We start from the raw sequence: 26,778 nt of genomic DNA on the forward strand, positions 1-26,778 counted from the left end.
CTTTTCTTTCTTAAAAATGTTAATTTATTGTTGCTAAAAAACTTTTAGTCTTAATTTGTCCTATTCTAAATATATCTTTTTAGGCGTTCAATGCCTTTGACCATTTTTATTCTTGTATATTTTAATATTTTCCCAAAGTGCAAGAAAAAACATATATTTTTTTAAGTTGAATTGGGTCATTTTAAGGAAAAAATAAAGATTTTTCTTCAATTCATAAGAATCTTTTTATAAATGAGTATATCTACGTTTTTTCAATGAATTGAATTTTTTAGGTCTTTTAAAGATCTTTCGTTAAAAACAAGTAAAAGTAGGGGGGTTGGGGATTTTATTTTTCTTAAATCATTTATAATTGAGCCTCTAGGGACTTCGCCTCAAGATTGGGGGTTAAATCTTAAAATCAGAGCCAAAACTGTCCAGCGGCTTACGATATCTTAGCAGACAAACATACAGACAGATATTATGTTACTTTATAACATTTTTATGTGGCAATTCTACTTGTTTAAGTTAAATATCTATGTAAATATTAAATTTTGTAAAAAAAAATATAGATGTATAACCAGACAAAAACTGTTTCGTCTGCTACTTTTGTTTGATTTTCAAAGAACCAATTAAAAGTCCGTACAGGGTCCTTGGGAAAGGGAAATAGAGTTATTTAACCCCTTCCCCCTCTAGTGATTAACTCTAATATGTAAATGATTGTTCTTGTTTCAGAAAATAACAAAATGGAGATACACGACAAGCACAATATTGTGTTTCTCATATTTTTATACCTGTCCATTGGGATGCTTCTGCCATGGAACTTTTTCATTAATGTCAGCGGATACTGGAATTTCAAGCTAAGGTAGGAACAAACAAACATGTTGTTTGTAGCCATGATTCTCTGAAGTTAGGATTCAGATGCACACGGAGATTGGAGGTGACAATCGTAGATTGGTAAGCTTCGCGCACAGCTGGGTGTATTCTATGATACGCTGACCCGCAATTCTCATGGTAGCTACTCAATTGTTACATATCACCCTTGCCTGAGTTTTGGCAGGTGTTCCATATTAAGCCACCTTAATTAATGGCACTCTCATAAACATTAGGAGCATGGACGAGGGAAAGCATGATATAATTTGCTTGATATGTAGCAACAACAAACAAACATGGCTGCCATTTTTTTACATTTTGGTTTAACATTATCCAGGGATAAGACAATGGCCGATAAATTGATGTACATTCCTAATGATGATACACAAAATAACCCGTTTGGACTTTGAACTAAATGAAATAATCAATTAAAATTCAATCAAAGTCCGCAAAGTTGTAAGTCCAACGAATAATAAAACATCATTATGAGACTTTGGAGACTAGTGTAATAAACAGCCCAATGTAATTTTTTCTAAAACATTGAAGATCAAAGCGGTAAAGTGGGTAAAGTTTTAGATAAGTTTCTAATGACTAACCTAAAATAACCTATAAAAAGCCATTTTAAAAATACGAAGAATCGCTCCTTATGGAGGGATGTCGTGGAAAGGACTATACCCGAAAAAAGCCTATGTGTAATTAGATTTTTTTTTGCGTTAAATCTTTTAACTCCGTATATTTTAATTTCGAAAACTGTTTAAAGAGACCATTCATAAACGTAAAAATTTAAAATCAAATAAAAAACACTTATCTAAGAATAATATTTTTTCAGAACTGTTAATGTTACTGGTAATAGTACTGATATAGGTAAGCAATTTTTTATAATTACTTTTGTATTATAATTTTATAAGAATGACTGGGTTTTTACTGAACTATTCTCTTTATTGGCATAATAGACCTAAAATCATTATATTTTGTAAACATATTTTCTTTATTCTTACTATAAAACTATAAGTTATTGTTTGCCTAAAAGTGACTTTTTATGCACGCAACCCCTCCTTATTTTAGATAAAAATGGGAGGTGCGAGTTTTTCGTTTGCCAGTTAATTACTCTAGGTCAGGTTAGGTTAGGGTACCCAAGCAGGGCGGGGCCTCGCGAAGGGATTAGAGAAAAGGAAAATTAATCCCGCCTCCTTATTTTCAATTTATTTAAAATTGTTCTTAATTATTTAGATTCAAAATTCCACTAAAAGTTTTTGCATAACTGTAGGAAAAAATCCTCTGCAGCTGGAGTTTGCCGCTGATCTGGCCATAGCCGCAATGGTACCCGTTGTAACCATGCTTGTTTTCAATGGTCTCATTGGACACAAGTTTAGAATGTTTCCCAGGTACGTTTTATTTTATCAACAATAAATTTGTAAAAAATATGTAGATAGATAACCAGACAACTACCTGGATCACCCTGTTGGAGACCTTTTACGTCAGCTAGCAAATTGCTTTCCGCTCTTTTGTTGCGCTATTGGTTGATTTTCAAAGACTAAATGGAAAGTCGGCACAGGGTCCTCGGGGTAAGGACATACAGTTATTTAACCACTTCCTCTTTTATTATTTTACTCTAATTGGTGATCTTTAACTGTCTCATTTAATACAAGTCTAGAATGTTACCCAGGTTGTATGTCTAGGCTCAAGTGTAGTTGAATGTCCACATGGATACCAAACTGGACTTGATCAAATGTTGAGATATTCAACTAAGTTGAATATCCAAGTAGATACCAAACTACGCCTGCTAAAAATAAAAGGATATAAAGATATTTTTTTAAATCACAAAATGTAACCTAACATAAAAAAGTTTGATATTTTGATATTTTAGGTTGATGGTATCGTTACTGTGCATAATTGTGCTGTTTACCCTAACATTAGGTAATAATTATTTTGTAAAAAGTAGTAAGCTTTTTGTTTGTTTATCCATCAAACCAATAAATAAATTCTTTATTCACTTAGTTCCTGGTGTGGTTTTAGGCTATTTTAGGTACATCTTGGGACGGTATTATGCTAATTATGCTAGCCTAGAGGTAAGTGGCACAGCCGCTAGATTAAATATAATATATCTATTTTTTCATTTATTAAAAAATGATATTTTTTAAACAAATGTTGCTCAAAGGTTTTTTTATAGAGAAAGTTTGGATCATGGAAAGGAAACGAAGTAGTGGGTTTCGTAGTATTTTCACAGTAGCTTCTGATAGGTTATCATAGGTTAGGTAAATGCTAATGATTGCCCAGCATGGTTATGAAATAGGCCCGCAGGGTTAGAGCCCTCAAAATAGGAGAAAAGCTACTGTTAAAATACGACGAAACCTGCTATTTCGTTCTTTTTCCATGATCCGAAATTTTGTTCTTATATTCTGAAACGTATTTATAATTAATCCTAATTGTTTATTATATTATGAGATAGATAATTGGATAAAATAGTAAAGATTTAGAACATGTCCACATAGAACCTTTAAAAGGTCATTTTAAAACAAAGGGGAAGGCAGTCATCAAAATACTTCTCTAGGGAGTATTAACACCTATTTACCTCCCCTCCTACACGCCCCTTGCTTGATTGAACAATTTAAAAAATATAAAAAGAAAGGGGGAAACATGGAAACGAATTGATATAATTAGGGCAGGAATAAGGAAATCCGGATAAAACATTGATTTACAACATCAATTAAAGTAAACAAAAATTTACCTATTTTGTATAATGAAATTATTTGGATATTAAAGGTTTGTGAATGTGCAGCCTAATCAAGATTTAACATAAAGTCCCCAAAGTTTTCAAGCAAACGAATAAGAGATCGTGTTTATAAAATTTAAAGTCTAACGTCCCTCCCTTCCTGGATCATAAAGAATAGACAGAAAAATTAGCATTGATTTACAAACGGACTAGAAAGACAGAAACATATAACTATTAGATAGTAAGAAATCACGAAACCTAAAACTTAAATGAACGACAGACCGACGAACCAAGTAAGTTGTTTACTAGATACTCTTTAGTAAAAGGTATCACATAAAAAAGCAGCAGTTTATCTTAAATAGCAGTCGAGAAAATCACATTTCCCGCACGTTGCAATGGACGGACTAACATAAAGAATTAAAAATCTATGCAATATAAATCCATATCTATTGATAAACATTGAAAACCGAAGATAGTGACTTGCAGATAATCTATGCTTTAGTTAATTACTAATAAGGGCCTCATTTATTAGGAAGAAGTTTAAACAAGAATCTAATACATAAAAAAGCTAATTAGTTTTTAAATACATTTCTACAGAATTTGTTTGTTTGTCAATTCTTAACGGTTTATATTATGTATGTTGTAATTTGTAATTAAAGATTCTTATAACATTTAGGTATTACAGTAGCAACCTTATGATTTTTAAAATATTCCCCGGATTTTTTTAACTTTTCAAATTGATTATATATGTGCTTCTTAATTGTTTATTCTTTAAAAAGCTTTTTTTCCTAAAATAGTATTCGGTCAGTACTTCTGTCCGTAATTGATTTACCTTTTTTCTTAACTTAGGCATTTAGAATAATGATTATGATTCCCGTAACAGTAAAGTATAATTGAGGAGAAAGCGTAGCAACTCTATAATCATTAACATGACGATTTTTAAGGCTTTTTGAACTTTACATGATTACATACTTCTCCCATGATTTTTTTTAAAATATAGATTACTAGATATATGTATATTAATAAGCTAATCATCACTAAAGTCAATACTCAAATGTATACATTTGTTGGGCTTCGCTTTCATGGATGTTCACATCCTTGTTCTTAATAAGAATTAGTTTTATGTATATGTTTTGCTTTTGTTTAATTTTTTGAAGGTTTTCAAAGTGAATTGATAATTTCTATATAAATGATTTCTAGTACGTAAAAATCAACAGGACATTAAAAAATGATTAAAACTTTTAATTACAAAATTAACTAGGACGATAATGTCCATAAACAGAGTAGCATTGGCGGTTCAAAATAATTCATCTGAAAAAGTTATAATAAGAATCAACACAAAATAAAGTTTAGGTAGCTTTAATTAATTTTAGATATGGTGAAAACACCCATAAAAGCAAAGCAAGGTAGGATAAACGAACATTAAGACTTGTTTAGTGTCAGAACTGAAAATGCAAAATATAAATGCATAAGTCTAAACAAAATTGTACGTAAATTTGTTGCAAAACTGATTAAATACAGAATACTGTTTCAGGACATACTTTGCTCTAGCTCAAATACAAAATATTTTGTTTTAGTGCTGACCAAAGTGAACACAGATAGTTGGCAACACGAGTTTATGATTTTTACCCTAGTCTGTGTCGGTCTTATCAATGCTTTCAATGGAGTTTTTCAGGTAAGCTACACCGGCATCTTGAAATTCTTCCTTGTTATTACTCTCTGATTTTTATGAACCCTTTAGTGTAGATTCTATCTTTAAATAAGAAATTATAAAACCAGGTAGACCAAAAAACCAGGAGGAGGGAACTGCTACATGAACTGGAAGATATGAATAATTATTTATCGTAGCGTTTTATAGACGGTTTTCCGTGGGTATTAAAATGAAAAATTATAAGATTATAACCAGTTTTGTTTTCCCCGATAGGCGTCAGGACTGGGCTAACAAAACTGGTATTAATCTTATGATTTTTATTTTAATATTCGTGGAAAAAAATGTCTGTAATACAAAGCTGTAAATGATTTTTCAGTATGGACGAGAATCGGTTCCAGCGGATATTATTCGGTTTCGAAGCCATACTGGAATATCTCATCTCTTAGCAATGTTTTAAGTCGTGCAAAATTCAAAGAAGATTGGAGACCTATGTCCCATTGTGCGTGGCCTATGTTCTAACAAAAAATAAAGAGCAATGATGATGATATGAGAAATTATATAACAAATTAGGAATGCCCTTCCTGATATTTTCATAATGTAGCGAAGCTACTCTATAAATTTATTTGTCTGTCCTTCCTTTCGTTCGTCCGTTCGTAAGGTTATGGGCTAAATATGATTTTCTCATCTACTGTTAATTATAGACTGCTGATTTTTTGTCCAATAATTATTACTTTATCTCTTTGTACATCCTCAATTTTTGTGCTTCTTTACTTATTGATGTTGTTATCCTTGTTGTTTAATTTAGGGAGGATTATTTGGGCTAGCTGGAATGTTTCCTTCCAGATATATGGATGCTCTACTTACTGGACAGGTAATGTTCTTAGCAGGGACATTGTGCTGTTTATTACACTTGTCCCCAAAGTTTTATAACAATGTTTACTTATTTGCTGGTCTAACAACTTTGGGTACTTTTATCAAATTTTAAGTGGTTAATTCATTAAGCTTAGTTTGGATTTGCTGAAGGGGTAATTTTGTTTATCATTATTGGAGATGTACATCGATTTATCATCCATTGTCTTATCCCTTTAGATCCCTGATTATCTCTTACTTTAATTAACGTTTCTATACTATTAAGCAAGATTATTTTTTCTTTTAGGGAATTGGAGGAGTGTTTTCAGCCCTGATTAATATTCTTATGCTTTCTATTGCTGACAAACAGGTATTTATTATATATTTTCAAGTATGGCTTCGAAACCGATTAATATCCGGTGGATTGGAACCGGTTCTCAGCCACAATGAAGAAGTATGTATAGCATCATATTACAGACAATTTTATGCACAGTCCCCTTTTCTTGGTAAGTTTCATGCACAGTCCTCTTTTCTTAGAAAGTTTCTCAAAACTATTAGGAAAAAAAGGAGGAGTGTGGCCCCAAACAGATAAGATACTCGTTTAAAAATCTTTACTTAAATTAAGTAACATTAAGTTAAAACTTTAAACCTCAAAAAACTGTATAGGTAATAGTTAGTTGGAAATAAAGATTATAATATTTGTTAGGATTTATATTTTAATTCTGTATATTTATCTAAGATCTTGATTTTTCTGGTTTCCTTTAATCGTTTTTAATCACAATAAGTGAATCTTTTTTTGGATCACATAAATTAAAAGCAAACCTTCTATTTGAATATTGACAATGACAATTTTTTGTTATAAAAATCAAATTTATTCTACACTATATCTGCGACAACTTCTCAGGTAGAGGCTGCCTTTGCCTGTTTTCTGATAGCTGTGAGCCTACTTGTGGGGTCAGCTGTACTTCTAGCCTATCTGTCTACTACAAGGAATGGATTTTGATACTATTCTGTAAAAATTTAATATGTTAGAAACCCCTTTTCATGTGACCTCCAAGCTTAAAATTTTAAGATGGTGAAATGAGGGGCTTGAAAGTTTGAGGGCGGTAAACTTTCCTATACCCCAACCATTGGACGTGTAGGTCAATTTCCCCTTTCTCATAATTTCTGCATTAATTTTAAAAAATTTAAAAAGAAGCGGAGGGGGGAATTTGTCCTAAACTTTTACAGTAAGAGATTTCTAATTAGTTTAGCATATTTAACCCCCTCTCCTAAATATTGTAGACAGTCACTATAATTTGTTTAAAAAGGAAGATATTTTTACTGCGCTTCGCGCATCCCTCCAACAAAACACTCAAATCCCGTCTGTGCATTCTATCTAAAGTGTTTTTTTTATGAGAACTTTTTTGAAAGCAATTTTGCACCCACTTATAGTTATCAGAATTTAATGATTAATAGCTTATCTTCTTCGTATTTTAAGACAATTAATAGAATTTTAAAAAAATATTTCAGTTTATATTTAAAAAGTACAGTAAAGTTAAAAATTCTAAACTTAGGTGTCAACATCTAAAAATGATTTTAGCGCTTTTTTCTTATGCTCAAATCTTCTACATTTTGCAAGAATGGCTGCAAAACGCTTTAAAGTTGAGATATAGAGCAATGCAGATACTATTGGGGACATATACTAGAACATATCAAAGTTTGAAGGCCATATCTCAACCAGGGAGGGAGTACTAATTATATAAAGTCGACTACTGAAAATCCAATTTTTTTCTTGCAAAGGGTAGAAGATTTGAGCATATGAAAAATGCGCTAATTGATAATATTCTATTAATTGTCCTAAAAAACGAAGAAAAGAAGCCATAAATCATTAAATTCTGATGACTTTAGGTGTGGCAAAATTGCTTTAAAGAAAGTTCTCATAAAAAAACACACTGTATTTATACATAGTAGTAAGGGTTTTTATCTGAAGCTTTTAATCCAAATAACTACTGATTGGGTTATCTAATTTAGGTAAGCTTCACATAGGCCCCATTATGGTTTTAGGCCATTTCATTATTAAATTTAGCGATAGGGGCGCACCCGCTAGTTACTTTATATATTTATTAATTAATATGAAATCCAAATTGTGAAACAAAAACTGCTAGGATATTTAAACACTACACAAATGCAGCAAGTTCGGACGAAGAAAAAAAATACTTGCTGGATGAAAAGCCTCATGTTGAAAAAGATGTTAATATTCGGTATGTTTTACTATTTTGTCCGTCTGTCTGAAATCCAGTCCGTAAAACAACAGATCTATAGTATAGATGTATATACAGACAACTACTTCTCCTTCTTTTTCAAAGACCTCTTTCGTCTGCTTCTAAATTATTTTCTGCTACTTGGCTATGTTAATATAAGCGACACCATTGGTGGATTTTCAATGACCCAATAGAAGGGTTGCACAAGGTGATAGCGATGGGGAGATACAGTTAGTTAACACTTTCTCCCTCTAGTGTTTTACTCTAATCGTAAAACTATGGGGGAAATCTTCTAGGCTTCTATTTAAGATAGACTGTTAATTTATTTGTTAAGATTCATCTTACCAATGAGCATCTAGTAAACAACTTAATTGGTCCGTCAGTCTGTCGTTCATACTACATGATTTCTATTTAGGTTTTGGGATTTCTATTTTTTTTTAGATATACTTCTCTCTAAATTTGGCATACTTACACCCACTAATTTATAAATAGGATATGCAATTTTATGGGTTCATGTCGACTATATGGCGTTAAGAAAAAGTAGCCATAGCTGACATAATATCATTATGATATTTCTAAATGTTTTAATTTAACATATTTATGTGACTAACGTTATATCGACAATCTAAGTTGTAATTATATCTACATTGCTTATGTTGACAAAATGACGACACACTCTTTTTATACTGAAATCTTTATTAAACAAGGATGACAACATACATAAAAGCGAAGCTCTGAAATGGTAGGACAAACAAAAATAATCCTTGTAGAGTGTCAAAACTGAACAAAAAGAATATACATGTTTCAAAGTATAAACAAAATTGTTTTTGTTGTTAAAAAAGTTAAAAAATAACATGTTAAAAATGGACGTACGTACATTCTGGTAACAATTATAGAGTTGCTACGCTTTCTAAACTACAATTCTAAAAATCACCAAGTCAAGTCTGAAATCGATATGACGAACACAGTAATAGTGTCTGACTGATTATGACGTAACAAAAAAAATTATCCAATGAGAGGCCGTTATTGACCAATGGTAAAATTTATAGTGGCCTCTCATTGGCTATTTTTTTTTGTAACGTCATAATCAGTCAGACACTATTACTGTGTTCGATATGACAATTCTAACATGTCTAAATTAACGAAAAAAGCTATCCGTTTCGAACCCTAATTATAGAAAAGCTTAGCTTTTAAAAATGAACCTCTTATAAGTTTTGTTTCAGAGATGTAATGAAAAGCATTTGGGAGGAAGAAGTGACTGTTCTGTTGATCTATATTGTGACCATAGCATGCTTCCCTGCCATTTGTGTCCTGGTTCAATCTACTAATTATCATACAGGTATACTATTGGTTGTGAAGCTACTCTATAATTCAGTCCGTCCGTCTGGCAGTCCGTTACGCTATGAAGGAAATATGATTTTCTCGGCTGCTTTTGAAGATAGACAGCTGAAATCTGAATGACAATTCAATAAATACACTAGTTTTTTTTATCCAACTAAAAGAATAACGCCAAACTTTACAGACTTACAGGCAAAGTGAATTATAGAATATATTTTCTACTATTAATACTTTGGATAGATATAAAGCTTTACAAAAAATAAGCCATGTGAGGTCATAAAAATAAAGGATTATCCATCTCTTGTGTATCCTTTCCTACTTCTCCTCTCATCTCTCATTTTTATGACGTCACACGGCTTCTCTTTTGAAGCACTTTGGAAAGCTTCATATCTATCTAAACTCTTATTAGTAGCTAATATATTCTATAATTCACTTTGTTTTAAAGTCAGCCTGTAACGTTTAGGGGAAATTTAATTTTCTCGGCATTCAAGATAGACTGTAAATTTTTTTTGTGAAGATTCTTTGTACAAATAAGCATCCATTTGGTCCGTCGGTGTGGCAGTCATACTATCAGATAAATGTATTAAAATAACTTTATTTTCAGGTTCCATCTGGGCAACCAAATATTTTATACCCGTGGCCTGTTTCCTCATGTTTAATATTGGGGATTATGTTGGCAGAAGTTTGGCCTCTCTGTCCTGGGTTCCCAAACCTGGGTCCAAGTTTGGTCTGGTTTTGGCAGTCCTCAGGTGAATTCTTCTTCAGAAAAATAAGGAATTTTTAAAAAGCAAAGCTACTTTGTAACTCTTGAGTTTCTTGGCTGCTATTAAAAATAGATACATGAAATTTATATTATAGATTCTTATAATCATAGAAGCATCAACTCTAACTAACTTTGTATGTCATTTAACATTAATATTAAAAAAAATTAACCTATAAGTGAGATTTGCTAATCTTTGTTTCATCCATAAAAATAGATGTAGAATATACGTGGATATTATGACAGGGGAAAATTTTTCGTTAATGGAACTTGCTAACATGGAACTCGTTTATTGGTCAAATCGTTCATTCAGTAAGACGGGAGAAGATAGGGTAAAGGTGGTGGAAGGGGGGAGTCGTTATTTTAGCCCGCTGAAAGATTCACTTTATTAGAGAACATGAATATCTGGTGTAAGAATATATCAATATTCATTACCATAAATTTTTATTAAGTAGATGTGTTTAGTACCCTAGGAAAATGGGGATAGATGTCACAGCTTTTGGCCTAACTTTTCTACTAACGTCACAGTAGAGGGAAAGAGAAGCCCCCTAGAAAAGAGATGGTGTATAAGGTATTATTATGGAATAAGGTCAACATTATAGATAGGCCAGAAGCAGTGACATCTATCCCCATTTTTCTAGGGCACTATACACATCTACTAGACTACTTATATTAAATTTTCAGATTTGTGTTTATCCCGCTGTTTATGATATGCAACACAGCTCCCTCTGACAGATATTACACCTCTGTTTTGATCCCGTCAGATACGGTTTACATTATTCTAGTACTTCTATTGTCCATCTCTAATGGGTAAGTAAGAGAGTTTAATTTGATGGAAAAGAGAGTCATTATTTTCGTGCAATTCCGTAAAGTTGAGTGCAAGCTTATAATTAAGAACAGTTTGACCTAATAAAAGCATTTGACTGGAAGCTTGCACCCAAATTTTACAGAATTACGCAAAAAAGGACCCTATTTATCTCATGACATGTGAGTTTTCATAATATCGTTTTATAAAATGTCTATGTGGGTGTTTGTCTGAACTCATAAATCTCGCTAACCGCTCAATTTAGCTTCTTAAAGGTCCTGGAAAGGTTTATAAAATAAAGGTACTAAGAAAGAGAGGGAATGTCTGATTGAGCCAATAGGAGAATCGCATCGGAATTTACATTGGATCTCATTGGTTGAAATTGTGTACACATTTTGCTACGAAGGCATGTTTTTTTTTCATTTCATACATACATAAAAGTCAGCTGTAAACAGTATATTTTCTTAGTAGAATGCTTTGCGGAATCAGAATTAATTGCCCAAAAATTTCGTTCAAATTTGAAAGCTTAGTAACGAGGTGGATTCTTAAAAAAAAAGTTAGGCTGGCTACTCGCTGGTGAGGCAAAATTATTTTTGTGAAAAATCCTCCAAAATCGAATAAAAAAATTTACAAAAATTAAATAAAATCTTAAAGGGTTATTAACATATGATTTTGTTTAATTTTTGTAGATTTTCAATGTGCTTTTGGATGATTTTTCACAAAAATTATTTTGCCTCACTATCGAGTAGCGAGTCTATAATTTCTTAAGAATCCACATCAGTTTGAGTCGAAAGTAAACAATACTTTTGTCTGCTAGAAATGTTCCTTCTTAGATCTGACGAAAAAAGGGTTCATAATATGCTTCTATTCTTCTATTTCTATTGTTTATAACTATTTTGGGGGAGGGTACTATCACCCTCCCAAGAGAAATTGTATGTCTAATGTACATCTCTTCTTATAAGGATGTCAAAACTTGTTCTTTTTAAAACTAAAATTGTAAGTGAGGGGGGGGGAGTCGACTTTCCTAAGACCACCTACCAACATCAATGTCCCATATAGGTATCTAGGGGCAAACCCGCTAGTTTATGAAGATTGTGAACTTTTATGCTGTTATTTGGTACCACATAATTATTATTAGCTTTCAAGGATTCAAAATACAAAGACATGTCCACTACAATAATTATTGATAAATTCTTATTTAGATTTTTGACAAGTACAGTAATGGTTGCAGCACCCTGTAGGGTACATCTTCATCAACAGGTACAAATATTACATTTAGCATGAATTAGAACCTGTTCTTAGCCATATTGAAAAATCATGTGAAGCATAGTATTAAAGATAATTTTCCAAGAAAATGAAAACAAAAATCATAAAATTAGTACCAGTTTTGTTAGCCCGGACCCTCGGGGCTAACAGAAATGGTTTATTTAATTAGTGGGCATTTTTCGTATAACTCAGCTGTTGATAGTTGAATTTAAGAGGATAAGACTTTAGTTGGTAATTCATTTTTCCAAAAATCTCTTTACAAGTTAACAAAATATCTTTGTCTCCCAGATATTCTAATTAAATTTGGACGGATCATTGTTGACCATCTAAGATAATAAATCTATTGTAGTCTTGAAGTAACAGAATTATAGCAATGCAACTAATAGAATATCATTTATTTTCTTTTTAGGAAGCAGCTGCGAACATAATGGCAGGAATTTTGGGAGTTGGTCTAGCCCTGGGAGCCTTTCTCAGCAGCGCTCTAGTTCAAATTTTGTAAACATGCATAAGCATTTTTCCAGTTGTGCTTCGAAAACGATTAAAATCCGCTGGATTAGAACCGGTTCTCAGCCAAAACTGAAAATCATGTATAGCATCGTGTTACAGACAATTTTTCACGAATATTCATATAGAAACCATAAGATTAAAACCAGTTTTCTAGCCCAGGCCTTTGGCCCCTCTGGAATAAAAAAACTTGTTATAATCTTAAAGTTTATCATATTATTATCCACGGAAAGCTGTCTATAATACAATGCGATAATTAACTATTTTATTATTTATTACTGTATCTTTTACTAGTTAGGAATGGGTGATAATTTTAGAGATCTTGTAAATCAAGATATGAAAGACACTTTGTAAAATTACATAAAGCATAATTAATATATTTGAAGCCATTATAATAAAAATTTAATGCTTCTAGAATTTGATACACCACATGTTCTCTTATTTGTTGGCTTCAAAACTTTAGACACTTTGATTGAATCTTTATTGGTTAAAACAATCTAGCATAATCATACTTTTACATCAACAATTTTGATTTACAAATGGCTTATTTTGTTTATTATAATTGTGGTGTACAGGAATTTATCACCCATTGTCTTGTCCCTCCTAGGCATTAAGTCTCATGTCGTAATCGATGCTAATATCAAATATTACAACTTAAAAATTTCATTATGAAGCAAGCTATTATTATTTATTTTCATGGGTGTCCTTTTTAATATAAATATTAGATTTTTTACCCAAATCATCCCTCCCATTTTATAATTTTGATTCTTGTAACTTTTGCGAGTAATTCGTTTAGATAATTCTGTAATAAACAATTCAGTAAAATAATCCATTAAATGTACCTTATCTGTAAAAATTATTTTTTTCTTCATGGATATAAAATACGTAGATATTGTGAAAAGGGAAATTTTATTATCAATTTTGGTTGCTAATATAGTCCCTAGATATATTAGTCAATACGTTCCTCCATGGTCTGGATAAATAGAGGGTAAATTCCTAAGGGGAGGATTGTTTTATATTAGCCAGCTGGGAAAAAAATTTTATAAGGGTCCCTCGCAATATCCACGTTTCAATATAAACATATATTTTTCATATTTTTGTAATGAAGTTAAAATAAATGTATAAAAAAGATTAGTTCATATATAAATTTTTGCCTCTTATGTTAATATATATTCCCCATCAATTTTTTAATGATATTCAAGCGTGACAAGCGTGAGCGGCAAAACAAAAACAGGCGGACGTTACTTAGGTTAACTGTAGAGAAGCTTTGCTTCAATCCCAAATAACACAGAAGTTTTATATACAAGTTTATCTATAAACAAGCACAGCATTACTAAATTCAAATAATACAGAATTATGATGGGTTAAATAGAATAATTATAGATTCCTTCCCTATATATATTTTGGGGGAAGGAATCAACAACACAATAGAAGATACAAAGTTATAAAAAGAATCGCCTAAAATACAAGAATATTATTACTTAAGGGAGCGTAGCCATTCTTCAAATAGTCTGTACGCTACAAAGAAAGCAATTGTAGGACAACTGCCGCATGTTGCCAATTATTTAATGTTTCAATCATTCCTCTTACAATCAACAAATGAATTTTTTAAACATTTGAAAAAGTTAATTTTTATACTCAATAAAAAGGTATAATATCTTAAAATATCATATTTGATAAAAACGTGAATGGAAAAATCCCCATTTTTTTTAGCTTTATTCAAAGAAAGTTTTCTATGGTTTCTCGTTGCCAAAGGCGATAAGAAATATTATTAAAAAGGTTTCTTTTAGTTCTCATAAGTTTAGTTATTTTACATAATTGATCTTATATTGAATAAGATTGGTAAATTATGATTAGAAAAAGATATTTTTCAAAAGTTATGAAATAGAACTATTTTTTTATAAATCAATGTCGCCAGATAAATCTCTGCAGAGTGCTGTTAAAAAATTACAAAGATTTTCCTAGCTTTGTGGAACAGCTGGCCATACCATCTCAACACCAGTATCAAGGCTGGATCTTTAAATCATTTAGTGCTGCCCACTGCCACTGCCATTGCTGCCAATAAAAGATGGATGGATCTTAAAAACAAAATGGCAGTGTTGAGCTGGGAAATACTTAGAAAACACCCACCGGCTCAGTAACAGTAGTCATTTTGCGATGCCAGTGAGTCGGTGGGTGTTTCCAAAGTTTTTCCCGGCTCATCACTGTCATTTTGATTTAAAGATTGCTATTAGGTAAGCCGCATTCAAAATCAGCTCACTAGAGGAATCGACAGTGGCATATCTGTGATTTTAGGATCCAGCAAAGTATAAATTCACTATATGTACTATTAGAAATTTTAAAACTAATTAAAATGTTATCTGAGAAAATCCCCAATAACAACGGATAATAATTTTAATTCTATTTCCTGCAAAAGAAGATGTCCTAACTTTTTTGATATTTTATTTAAACAGCTAGTCGGTGCTTTTGGTGATTAGTTGATTTAAAATGGTCCATAGAATTTAGATAAATGATTTAAGTTTTTTTTTAAAATTTAAGTTGGTTTTAAGGTACTAAAACGCAACAAAGAAAGTAGCCAATTGCCATTATGAACAAAAATAGTAAGATCTTTAATTTGACATCTTAATTTTTAAATTCTGTCGGGTAATTATTGAAAAATCGATTTTTTCAACCTCGGTTTAATCATAACTTTGAACTTAAATATATCCTAACACAGACATATAAAATATGTGTTCTTATATACCTTTAGAAAGAAAAATATTACGAATCCATTCAAAGCAAAGTTAAAAAAGTTTAATAAAACTATAATAAAAATTATAAGTTTATTTTAAGAATTATAACTAAAATATTAAAAAGTTAGGACACCTTCTTTTGAAAATTGAAACTAAAACATAAAAAGATAAAAAAAAGACGAAAATAACTAAATAGCAGACGGATATTCACAAATATACCTTAACTAGTGGTTACGCCCCTAGAAACTTCTAGGGGCACTTAACCCCTTACAGTTGGGCCCCTTGCCGCACCTTAATCAGTCGGGGGGGATGCGTTCAACGCCCTCCCCCTATTATCTCAGTTCCTATTAGAGCTAGAGGGCTAAAAAATTTTGTGCAAGTCACCTGTTTGATATTGAATTTCCAACCTGAAGTGAGTCAAAGTCAATTTTCGCTTCCTTCACCCCTTTATTTAAAAACCTTTGTTTTTAGGTCCTTTTTACTGAAAAATTTCAAACGGCTGTAATTTTCTTACTTTTGAAGCTAGAGAACAATGTTTTTACAGAAAATGTTTATCTTTATGTAAATTTTATAATAGATATATCAAAACATAAATTTCAGCGGCCGCAGCTGTACTTGGCAGCTGCCAGCCGCCGCAGTCGGCGGTCGGCGGGAAAACGGCGGCGGATCTTTGTTAAATTTTAATACGTTATGTAGACATGTAAGGAAAGCTTAAGTTTAAAATTTGAAGTATCTAAGTCAAAAATTGCGGTCACAGGAGCCTTTTAAAGATTTCTGGAGACCTGGAGGATCAGGACCTGCATGATCATACCTGTAACCTGAAATTGACTTTAACGCCTGTATTTCATATGAGAATGTACTACTAGAGGATATTTTAGTATTTTAGTAAGATAAAATGCTTTGTTTAAGTCAAAAAAATATTTTTGCTCTTTACCTGGATCACCCTGCCAGGTTTGCTGGCATCCTGTGCCCGCCAGGATGGAGGTATTAAAAAAATTCCAACTCTCAGTTATGTGTCATACCCATACTTAAAAAGTCACGCAGTTTGGGCTCTTTATCTTTCACACACAGAAAATGAGAAAGAAAAAACTGGATGGGGGGGGGGGGGCGTTCAACGCCCCCCCCCACCGTTAAGGGTTAATGAAGGAAGTGAAAAAATGTTTGAGTTTTAAAAAGAAAAAGTAAAACAATTTTTTTAAAGGAGCGAGGGTTTATTGGGAGGGTGGAGATACCCTATCCCAATACAGTTTTTAAAAATTCCAGGACCTGTAAGACTGTAATGGAGAACTATATCGGTTCAGTGGTTAGTGGTTCTACAGACAAAAAAGCTAACTACTTTATTTACTTAAATATGCTCCATAATAACAGAAACGTGAACTAGAAAATCAGAGGTTTAGCTTTATTAGCAACTGTAAAAATCACATTTCCCCTAGCGTTACTGACTGACAAACATACATAATGCATTATAGCGTAGCATCGCTACTAAAAATATTTTTAAAATCATAAGAATAATTCAATAAAATAATGTATTGTTTGTTATACTGAAATAATATTATTTAATCGTGTAAGACGATATTTACAAAATACGCCAATACTTTTGATTGAGAATTGATGTAGAATATTATACGTGGATATTGTGACAGGGAAATTTTTGTCGACAGTTTAGGTTGCTATTACAGTCCTCAGATATCGATCAATACGTTCCTCCACGGTTAGGATAAAGGATGGGTAAGTCATAATGAGGGAAGGGAATGTGGGGTGGTGTTATATTAGTCAGCTGGGAGAAACATTTTATTACAGAATGCAAGAATCTTCTAGTATTCATTCGAATCCGGTTGATAGGAACCGGTTCTCATCCATGTCTATCATCGTATTATATCCAGCTTTCTACGAATATAACAATGTACAATCATGACATTAAAACCAGTTTTTTTAGCCCCTGCCTTCGGCACCTCGGGGCTAAAAAACTGGTTTTAATCTTAAAATTGTATATTCTATATCCGCGGAAAGCTGTTTATAATACGATGCGAGAAATAACTATTCTCACACCCCCCGCCTTCCTATTATCGCAAAAACCTAAAAGAAAAAGATCAAGAAATTAATAATCAGGATTTACTTACGAGGGCGTCTAAGCTTTTTCAACTTTTTTTTTTTTGGGGGGGGGGGGTAAAAATTCAAAATTCGGGTGCATTCGGGGTAATCACCCCTTTACCCCAATCCCCCCCCCCCCCCCATTGGACATACTTGTTTACTTACCACCAAAACGGAGGGAAATCGTTAGGCAAAAAAACACCCCAAAAATGTTAGACAAATAAAATGAATATTACCTCAAATTTTTATAGGGTTTTAAGGTTTTTATGGCTGTTAAAAGTCATCTGGAAGCTCCAAGTACCAAGTACTTTCTAAGCATTTCGCAGTTACAATTAAAAATAGACGTCTAACATTTTTAGTGATTTATCTATTGGGTGTTTTTATCATTTGTGTACCTATATACATATTCATATGATTTCCCGCCTCTGGTATGTTGTCATTCTTGTTTATCACGGAATCCGAGTTATGGCAAATTTGACTGTAATTTACAGTGGTACCCTAAGTAAACATTGTCTCATTCGTTGGCTCAAAAGCAAAGAGTATATCAATCAAATCTGAATTGTTTGGTTCAAAATTATTTACCCTCAATCTTTCATCCGATAATTATCTTCAGAAGGTTGAATTTTAATTATCATCATTGGACAAACCACAAGATCAGCCTTATTGTTAGCAGTCATCAAAATCTCATAACAGCAAATCCCAGACACGCCAGCACGATCCATTTCACCAAACGGCTTTCAGCAGCTGTAGCCGCGTCAATGTTCATTCAGACAGCTTAGAAAAAACTGTAGTAGTGTGGTAATACGGCAACAGACGGACGGGCAGTTTACAGAATTGCTACGCAGTGACTTATCATAACAAGCCTTCTGCACTAATCCCATTATATCACCATTTACCTCATGACCGCCGGTGACCCCGCTGTCCAGCGGTCAAACTGGCCTGTCTAAATATGGGGAGGGGCACGGACACGCAGCTATCACGCGCCCCTCACGCAATTATACAACCGGGAGGCGCTGCCTCCCCTTTTACCACAGCTACCCCCACAGACTGTCTACCGCTGTGGGCTAAGCCCTTGTGTCCCACACCCCCTTCAAACCTAACCTATTGTTATAATCTGTTGTATATATATAGTAAACATCCATTGTAAATATTATTCAGTTAAATATATAATTTCTGTATGACTAAATCCTGCTAGTTTGTTTTGGTAGAATACTTCAAGGCTAGGGCTCGTTGGATTCGAACTCGCAACCGGTGAGCTGAAACGCTCTGGCTTACCACATCTTGGTGTCAGCGTGTTTCAATCGAGCCCTACAGAAATTAGCCTATTCTACCTCTGATTGGACCCTTTTGCAAGTAAGGGGACAGTCAGCTGCCAACTGAGAAGCCAACCGACCCGTGAGACGGCCTTTTTAGGTCGATTTTCCATCATTTGAACGCATTATGTAGGCCTCTGGCCTACGGCAAGCAGATTTAGCCTGCTAAAAGCGCCAGTTACGGCGTTTTTTCCGTACCGTGTAGGAGTAGCGCTAGGTGTGCAGCCACGGTTATCGAATAATTTAGCTCAGACGGCTACAAAACTGAGTCTAAATTGGCAAGTGTAGCTGGGACAAGCCCCAGGACACCCAGGCCAAACCTACGAGACGGACAGCTAAGTGCTGGTCTCCCTGAGAAGGCAATGTGTGGCTGCGAAGCTTCAGCACACAAGTAAGGCCTACCACTGCGACGGATAGCAGAATTTGAGCCAAAGGCACGGCAGGACCGGACATTCCCTGCCGCTGCATCCCAGGATTCGAACCCGAGGCGCTGCAGGAAGGGCCATTCCCTGCCACCATCTTTCAGGATTCGAACCAGCGGCGCTGCAGGACGGGACATTCCCTGCCGCCGCCATCCCTCTGACCCTTGCAGGACGGACATTCCCCTGCTGCCAGTGTTTCCAGAATCACACCTAGAGCTCCTAGTGATAACTACACATAAGTGTGTATAAATGTCAACCAAGTGATAAAAAGAAATATAAAATTGTTGACCCAGTGATAATTGATAAGCTCTAGTGATTCGAAGCTACAGTCTAAGCCACCACCAGCGGTCTACACACCATGGTAAGCGATACTACCATAGCTGCGGTTCGGCCACCGCCGAAGTTTCTGCCGACCCCAGCCGAGCGGGAGGCCCCCCTGTCTCAAGGGCAGGACCTCCACTTCCCCTGCCATGTCAGGGTGAGGTTTCCTACTCCTGACCCTACCCAGCACGTACAGGTTGATGCCATGGTCGATTCTGGCAACCGTGTACCAGGGTCTGCCGTCATTTCTGAACACCTCATGCACGCAATGGGCGTGCAACGCATGTTGGTTCCAGACAACACCCAAATCCTGACTGCTAACGAGGAAGGCCAGCCTCTCCAGGTAATCGGAAAATTATATGAATTATATATGGCAGTTTCACACACTCTTATACTCCATCTGTACCACGTGACTGTGGTACGGAATCTCTCACACCCTCTGAACTTAGGAGGGTATTTTCTCAAGGAATTCGGAACTAGGCTCTGTTTCGACATGCAACCCCCCTGCTTGTGGGTGCGTGGGGAGTTCATCCCACTCCGTGGTGTCCCCATCGACCGGGAGACAGCCGAGAGAGAGTTGAGTTACGAGGGGCCTCTGCCAGGCCCACTGCCAGAGCAGCCGCGTGTAGTTGAGAAAGGCACGCACTGGGTGGATGCTGCGCTAAACGCCCATAGGGGGACCAACCTGCTAGCCATGGGGTTGCCCCCAGTGCCCAAGGTGCCTCTAGAGAACCTGCCAACGACGTTTCCCGAGATTGCCAGCCCTCCAGAGCCGATCTTCTCCGCCGACACCTTCATCAACGGCCAGCCGTGTCCACCTGGCCCCCTCTACCTGGGGCCCCCAGCAATTCAACCGGCCAAGTCCGAGTCCAGGCCCGTCAAGTCGCGGTCTGATGCACCCGGAGCCACGCTCAACCCCCAGGAATCAGCCTCTCCCGGCGCCGTGCCCGTCAAGTCGTGGCCGGCCGCCTCCGGAGCCACGCATGGCTCCGATGCCTCAGCCTCTCCTAGCGCCGAGCCCGTCAAGTCGCGGCCGAACGCCCACGGAGCCCAGGCTGGTCCCAGCGCCCCGGCCTCTCCCAGCGCCGAGCCCGTCAAATCGTGGCCGGACGCCCTCGGAGCCACGCCTGGCTCCGACACCTCAGCCCCTCCCGACGCCGAGCCCGTCAAATCGCGGCCGGTGGATCCCGGAGCCGAAGCTGACCCCGTGCCAGCCACGTACAGGCTAAGCGCTGTCACCCCAACTGATGGCCAACCACCCCACCTCCGTACGGCCAAGAGGGTGGTCTTGCCTGGCCGCGGTGTCATGGCTGTCCCTGTTGAACTAGTGGGGCACCGTACTAAGGATGCCATCCAACTATCTGCCCCAGAACAGAGGTTTGGGGAGGATCTTGTCATCCCAGAAGGCCTGTATGCCCACAGGCCTGGCTCCGCCAGCGTGTTTCGAGTGCTGGTGGTAAATGAAGGGGAGATGCCTCTCCTGCTGGACGCCGGCCTCCCCGTGGCTGGGGAGCTGGTCAAGCCTGACATTTTGGAGGTTTCTGACAAGCCTCCCCCTCGTATTCATTCATTCCAAGAGCCTGTTGAGCCCCCAGATATGCAGGAGCTGTGGGCAGCCCTTGAGATGGAGGAGAACGAATTTCTGCGCAAGGACCCCCTGCTCAAGAAGGAGGTCTGGACCATGTTATCAGAGTACAGGGACATCTTCTCAAACTCTACCCCCGGCTGCACTGACGTAGTAGAGTTACAGCTGCGCCTCAAACCCGGGACCCAGCCGATCCGCCAGAGATTTAGGGATCTGAACCCGCGGCAGGAGGCTGAGCTGGAGAAGCAACTGGACACCTGGCTGCAAGAGGGAGTCATAGAGCCTTCAGACTCCGCCTGGAGCAGCCCCCTGGTGCCCATCAAGAAGAAGGACGGGAGCACCCGCTGGGCAGTCGACTACAGAGCCCTCAACAAGTGCCTTGAGCTGGACAGCTACCCCTTGCCCAGGATCCAGCAGCTGGTAGAACGAGCGGGAGGACACCGCGTCTACAGTGCCTTAGACGCGGTGGCTGCGTACTACACCATCCGAGTGTTTGAGGACAGCCAGCCCTGCACCGCCTTCACCACCCCTAGGGGCTTGTACCAATGGAAAAGGATGCCCTTTGGCCTCGCTACGGCACCGTCTGTCTACTCCAGATTTATTGCAGGAGTCCTGAACCCATTAGGCACGGCCAACCTCCAGTCATATCTCGATGACGTCCTGACCTTTCACCAGGATACCTGGGCCCACCTGGCTAGGCTCCGGGAAGTCTTGGAAGCCCACCGCAGGGGAGGAATCCGCCTCAAGCCAGCCAAGACCAAGCTGTTTCGAGCCAAGGTGGACTATCTGGGCCACACCCTCAGCCGTGAGGGGATAGCCATGCAAGAGGATTATATTGACCGCATCCTTGACTGGCCGGCCCCCATCACCCCCAAGGACTTGCTGGCGCTCCTGGGGTTCTTTGGATACTACCGCCTGTTCATCCCAGAGTATGCCGACCTCACCTACGAGATGAATCGGCAGAAAACGGCCAAGACACTGACCTGGACGGCTGAGATGGAGCGCCGCCCAGGTTTGACTTGCCGGCTGTGTTCCAGCTCACCACAGACTTCAGCAGCCGTGCCATCTCTGCCATCCTCAGCCAATGCCAGGACGGCAAGGAGAGGCTGATTGCCGCCGTGGGGGGCAAGACAACCGACCCCGAGACTCGCTACCCGTCCTGGAAGGGAGAGATGGCCGCCATCATGTATGGAATTCGGAAATTCCACGGCATCTTGTCCTACCGTAGCTTCCAGATCAACACTGATTCCTCAGCCTTGCTACAGATGAAGTCGCTGAACACATCCACAGGGATGGTGGCTCGCTGGCAGGAGGAGCTAGCGGCCCTAGATTTCACTGTCTGCCACCGTCCTGGCACCCAGAACACCAATGCCGACGCCCTCAGCCGCCGGGAGGACGATAATATGCCGACAGCCACCGCCGAAGAATTAGCTGAGTACATTCACACCCTTTGCCAGCTAGGGGAGCCCGCAGCTGGCCGGCCCTCTGCCGCACGGCTGGACCCGGCTAGAGTGTTAGAGGCACAGACACAGGACCCCCTCTTGCTCCGTGTCCGCCAGTGGGTGGCCGATGGCAAAGCCCCAACTAAGGCTGAGCTGCGTGGCAAGGATCGAGACGAGCAGCAGTACGCCAGCCGCTTCGCAGCCCTGGGACTCGACGAGCATGGCTGCCTCACCACCACTGACCAGACCCTGACAGGAGAGAGAACAAGATACCTGCTGCCTTCGGCCCTCCAGCAGGACGCGTTCTTTCTGGCCCATGGGACCCCCATGACCGGGCACTTTGGAATGGATGTACTATTGCCCGCGTCGCCATGCATTTCTGGTGGCCCAACCTGTCCCGTGACGTCCGCCTGATGGTTCAGACTTGCCCTGAGTGTGTACAGAAGGTTACCAAGGAAAGGTTGGGAAAGTTAGGGATACACGTGCCCTCCCGCCAGGGGTATCCACAGCAAGTCCTGTTTATTGACCTGGTGGGGCCTCTGCCAGAGACCCCAGCCGGGAACCGCTACATCCTCACCTGTCAGGATGGGTTCAGCCGGTTTGTCAGCCTCTACGCCATCCCCAACAAGCGCACTCTCACGGTGGCTGAAGCCCTTCTGCACCGCCACCTGGCCACGTTCGGATGTCCCCTGAAGATCCACTCCGACAATGGGATGGAGTTTACCGGCCAGGTATTCAAGGAACTGGCCTCCAAGCTCGAGATTGGCCTGACACATCCACCGCCCTACAACCCGCAGTCCAACCGGGTGGAGAGGTTCCATCGGACGCTCAACACAGGCATGCGGCGGTTCCTAGACAGAGACGACAACAACTGGGAGCCACACTTGCCTGCCATTGCCTTCGCCTACAATACCAAGGCCTGCAGATCCACGGGCGTGACCCCGTTCCTGGCCTACTTTGGGAGAGAGGCCAAGCTTCCGGTGGACATGGTGCTCCGGCTGCCAGTATGCCTCGGTCCCAGCCAACGTCCAAGCTCTCCTGCAACGCTACCATGCCGTGTACGACGCAATCCAGCAGCGAGAGGAGGGAACCATCCGGAGGAGCGCGGCCGCCTACGAAGGCACGGCCAAGTACGAAGTTGGAGACCTGGTCTGGTATCTGGCCCCCCGCCTGGTGCCAGGGAAGGCAGCCAAGATTACCAAGAGATGGACTGGCCCTTGGAAGATAGTGCGACAAGCCACAGACGTCCATTATGTCATCAAACCTGCCTCTCCAACAGCCAAGATCTCGGAGATCACCGCGCATGTAGGCCGACTGCGCAAGTACACTGGAGATGTAACTGCCCATCAGATTCCAACAGACATCCAAGGCGACCTGGACGGCGACGAGGACGCCACCGAGCTGCCCGCCGGAGCTGCGGCGCTGCCAGCTAGTGACCCAGGACAGTTCCCAGTGTACCAGCCAGCAGCCGCCGCCCCACAGCCTAGCGGCCAGGATCGCGACCCTGTAGAAGAGAACCTGCAGCACCAACCCAACGAACCACCGCCGCCGCCGCCAGCTCCAGAGCCACCTAGGGATGCCATCTGGAACCCTGATACTGACATGGAGAACCCGCCGGCCAGCAGCGAGCCTGCAGGAGGAGAGGCGGCCACTGAGATGGAAGAGGCGGCCCCAGAGGATGAAGCTGAAGCGATGTGCCCCCTGCTGATGACAGCCGTCCCCATCCGAGTGGGAGCTAGGAGGCCAAGTAACCTGGACCAGGCAGGCGCCCCCATGGAATTTTACGCGCCTGCCTCCATCGTTATTCCCCCCTTGGGAGCCTTCAGAGTTAGCCTAGGCCTCCGTGTCCAGCTACCCGCCGAGACAGAACTAGTCCTGCAAACAAGGCAAAACTTCCAACGACGGGGCCTGGCCGTCGCCAACCCACGGCTGGAAGCCAACCGGGAGTTGACAATGCTGATATCCAACCACAGCCAGACAGAGCAGCGAGTGTCTCGCGGAGCCTGTATAGCCAGAGCTGTCCTCCACTGAGCTGTGCCCCAGGAAGATGTTGTCTTGCGCAGACAGAGGTTGCCGTATCCCCAGGTTCAAGGCCTGGTGGCTCGGGAGCCCCGCAGCCCTTGAAGGGGAGGTTGTGGTAATACGGCAACAGACGGACGGGCAGTTTACAGAATTGCTACGCAGTGACTTATCATAACAAGCCTTCTGCACTAATCCCATTATATCACCATTTACCTCATGACCGCCGGTGACCCCGCTGTCCAGCGGTCAAACTGGCCTGTCTAAATATGGGGAGGGGCACGGACACGCAGCTATCACGCGCCCCTCACGCAATTATACAACCGGGAGGCGCTGCCTCCCCTTTTACCACAGCTACCCCCACAGACTGTCTACCGCTGTGGGCTAAGCCCTTGTGTCCCACACCCCCTTCAAACCTAACCTATTGTTATAATCTGTTGTATATATATAGTAAACATCCATTGTAAATATTATTCAGTTAAATATATAATTTCTGTATGACTAAATCCTGCTAGTTTGTTTTGGTAGAATACTTCAAGGCTAGGGCTCGTTGGATTCGAACTCGCAACCGGTGAGCTGAAACGCTTCGGCTTACCACAGTAGCAGCCGAAATAAACCGCAGGGATCCAAGAAGGCTGTGCGGCAGACGACCTGAGATTTCTGTCGTTTATCTATGTTCTTTGATACTTATGAATGTTTTTATCCTTGTAAGTATAAAAAATTATATAAAAAATATTTTGTGTTTATTTTGATATATGGGAAATGAAATTACCTATATAACCTTTGATATATAATGTCAAAATAACATGCTTTTATACGCTAATAAATGTATAAAGCCTAGACAGACAATTGTTACACAATATTTTCTATGTAGTATGCAAAAAAGTTTTTTTTACCAATGTGTACAGAATTCCTCCCAGGAATTGTCTATTACATTTTTGGGGGAAATTTTATGTTACACATTATTTTCTATGTAGTGTGCAAAAAAGTTTTAACATGTTATTTTGTATAACCACCTCTTACCTTGCTAAAATATCATGCTGTATGTGAGGGGTAAATATGATAAATATTTTCATACTAATATATTCTAAATAAAGTAAATCTTTAAATATTTAGTAGTAATAGAATAATTCTATGCAAAAATATTTTTTATATATTTTTGCAAAGTTTATCCTTTATTATGCAGTCTGGCTAAACTTGTGTGCAAGACAAAAGAGAGAGTGGGGGGGGGGGTAAGTAGAGTGGGTTGGAGAGAGAACCAGGATCTTGCCATGAAAAGAATGCCACTAGACAGTCTAGGCCTAACTTTTATAAAGATCAGACATGCCTAGCTCTAGGCCTAACTTTCATAAAGATCAGATATGCCTAGCACTGTCTACATACTGCATAATTTAGACTAAACTTTTAAGTTTGAATATGTTGCTGTATGTAATTGTTATATTCTTATATCAATACTTTTAAATAAATGCTGAAATTATCATACATTGAAGCTTAATCTTCCACAGACAGATAGGATCAAACATTAAAAATATTGATAGACAGTCAGCCAGCAGCTTTCAAGATTACAACACTGTCTAAAGAAATTGCCTTAGTGATAAAAATATAATTGAGAATAATATACATAAGGTCTTAGTCTTTCCATTGTGGATAGGATAACAAATAGTTGACTTTATTAAATATTGTCATTGCCCTCTATTCAACAAAAGAGTTGATTAGATATTTAGTTATTACTGTCATTGCCATCTATTCAACAAAATAGTTGATTAGATATCCACCTGTTATTATTGTCATTGCCATCTATTCAACAAAATAGTTGATTAGATATCCACCTGTTATTATTGTCATTGCCATCTATTCAACAAAATAGTTGATTAG

General features: G+C 38.7%; 2 protein-coding genes across 2 annotated transcripts; both read left to right on the forward strand.

Annotated features, from left to right (window-relative positions):
• The first annotated feature begins 690 nt into the window (after window positions 1-690).
• On the forward strand, window positions 691-7,080 carry LOC145329220 (equilibrative nucleoside transporter 3-like). Its single transcript, XM_080173270.1, has 8 exons — window positions 691-841; window positions 1,679-1,713; window positions 2,117-2,234; window positions 2,717-2,766; window positions 5,140-5,237; window positions 6,019-6,084; window positions 6,370-6,432; window positions 6,967-7,080. Exons 1-8 carry the CDS (start codon window positions 693-695, stop codon window positions 7,063-7,065), a joined length of 678 nt encoding a protein of 225 aa, XP_080029396.1. The 5' UTR covers window positions 691-692; the 3' UTR covers window positions 7,066-7,080.
• A 1,089-nt stretch (window positions 7,081-8,169) lies between these two features.
• Window positions 8,170-14,138, forward strand: LOC145329221 (equilibrative nucleoside transporter 1-like). The gene is made up of 6 exons (XM_080173271.1): window positions 8,170-8,305; window positions 9,529-9,644; window positions 10,248-10,392; window positions 11,088-11,213; window positions 12,411-12,468; window positions 12,884-14,138. Exons 2-6 carry the CDS (start codon window positions 9,536-9,538, stop codon window positions 12,971-12,973), a joined length of 528 nt encoding a protein of 175 aa, XP_080029397.1. The 5' UTR covers window positions 8,170-8,305; window positions 9,529-9,535; the 3' UTR covers window positions 12,974-14,138.
• The last annotated feature ends 12,640 nt before the right edge of the window (window positions 14,139-26,778 follow it).

This window comes from Acartia tonsa, chromosome 10 (genome assembly GCF_053477335.1).
Source record: "Acartia tonsa isolate MP-2025a chromosome 10, ASM5347733v1, whole genome shotgun sequence".
Classification (NCBI taxonomy): domain Eukaryota; kingdom Metazoa; phylum Arthropoda; class Copepoda; order Calanoida; family Acartiidae; genus Acartia; species Acartia tonsa.

Excerpts from the sequence above, each read along its gene's own strand:
- LOC145329221 (XM_080173271.1), top strand. The coding sequence starts at position 9,536 with ATGAAAAGCATTTGGGAGGAAGAAGTGACTGTTCTGTTGATCTATATT. Across the intron at positions 9,645-10,247 it reads ATCTACTAATTATCATACAG|GTTCCATCTGGGCAACCAAA; the intron begins GTATACTATTGG and ends CTTTATTTTCAG. Across the intron at positions 12,469-12,883 it reads GGGTACATCTTCATCAACAG|GAAGCAGCTGCGAACATAAT; the intron begins GTACAAATATTA and ends TTTTCTTTTTAG.
- LOC145329220 (XM_080173270.1), top strand. The coding sequence starts at position 693 with ATGATTGTTCTTGTTTCAGAAAATAACAAAATGGAGATACACGACAAG. Across the intron at positions 842-1,678 it reads TACTGGAATTTCAAGCTAAG|AACTGTTAATGTTACTGGTA; the intron begins GTAGGAACAAAC and ends ATATTTTTTCAG. Across the intron at positions 1,714-2,116 it reads TGGTAATAGTACTGATATAG|GAAAAAATCCTCTGCAGCTG; the intron begins GTAAGCAATTTT and ends GCATAACTGTAG.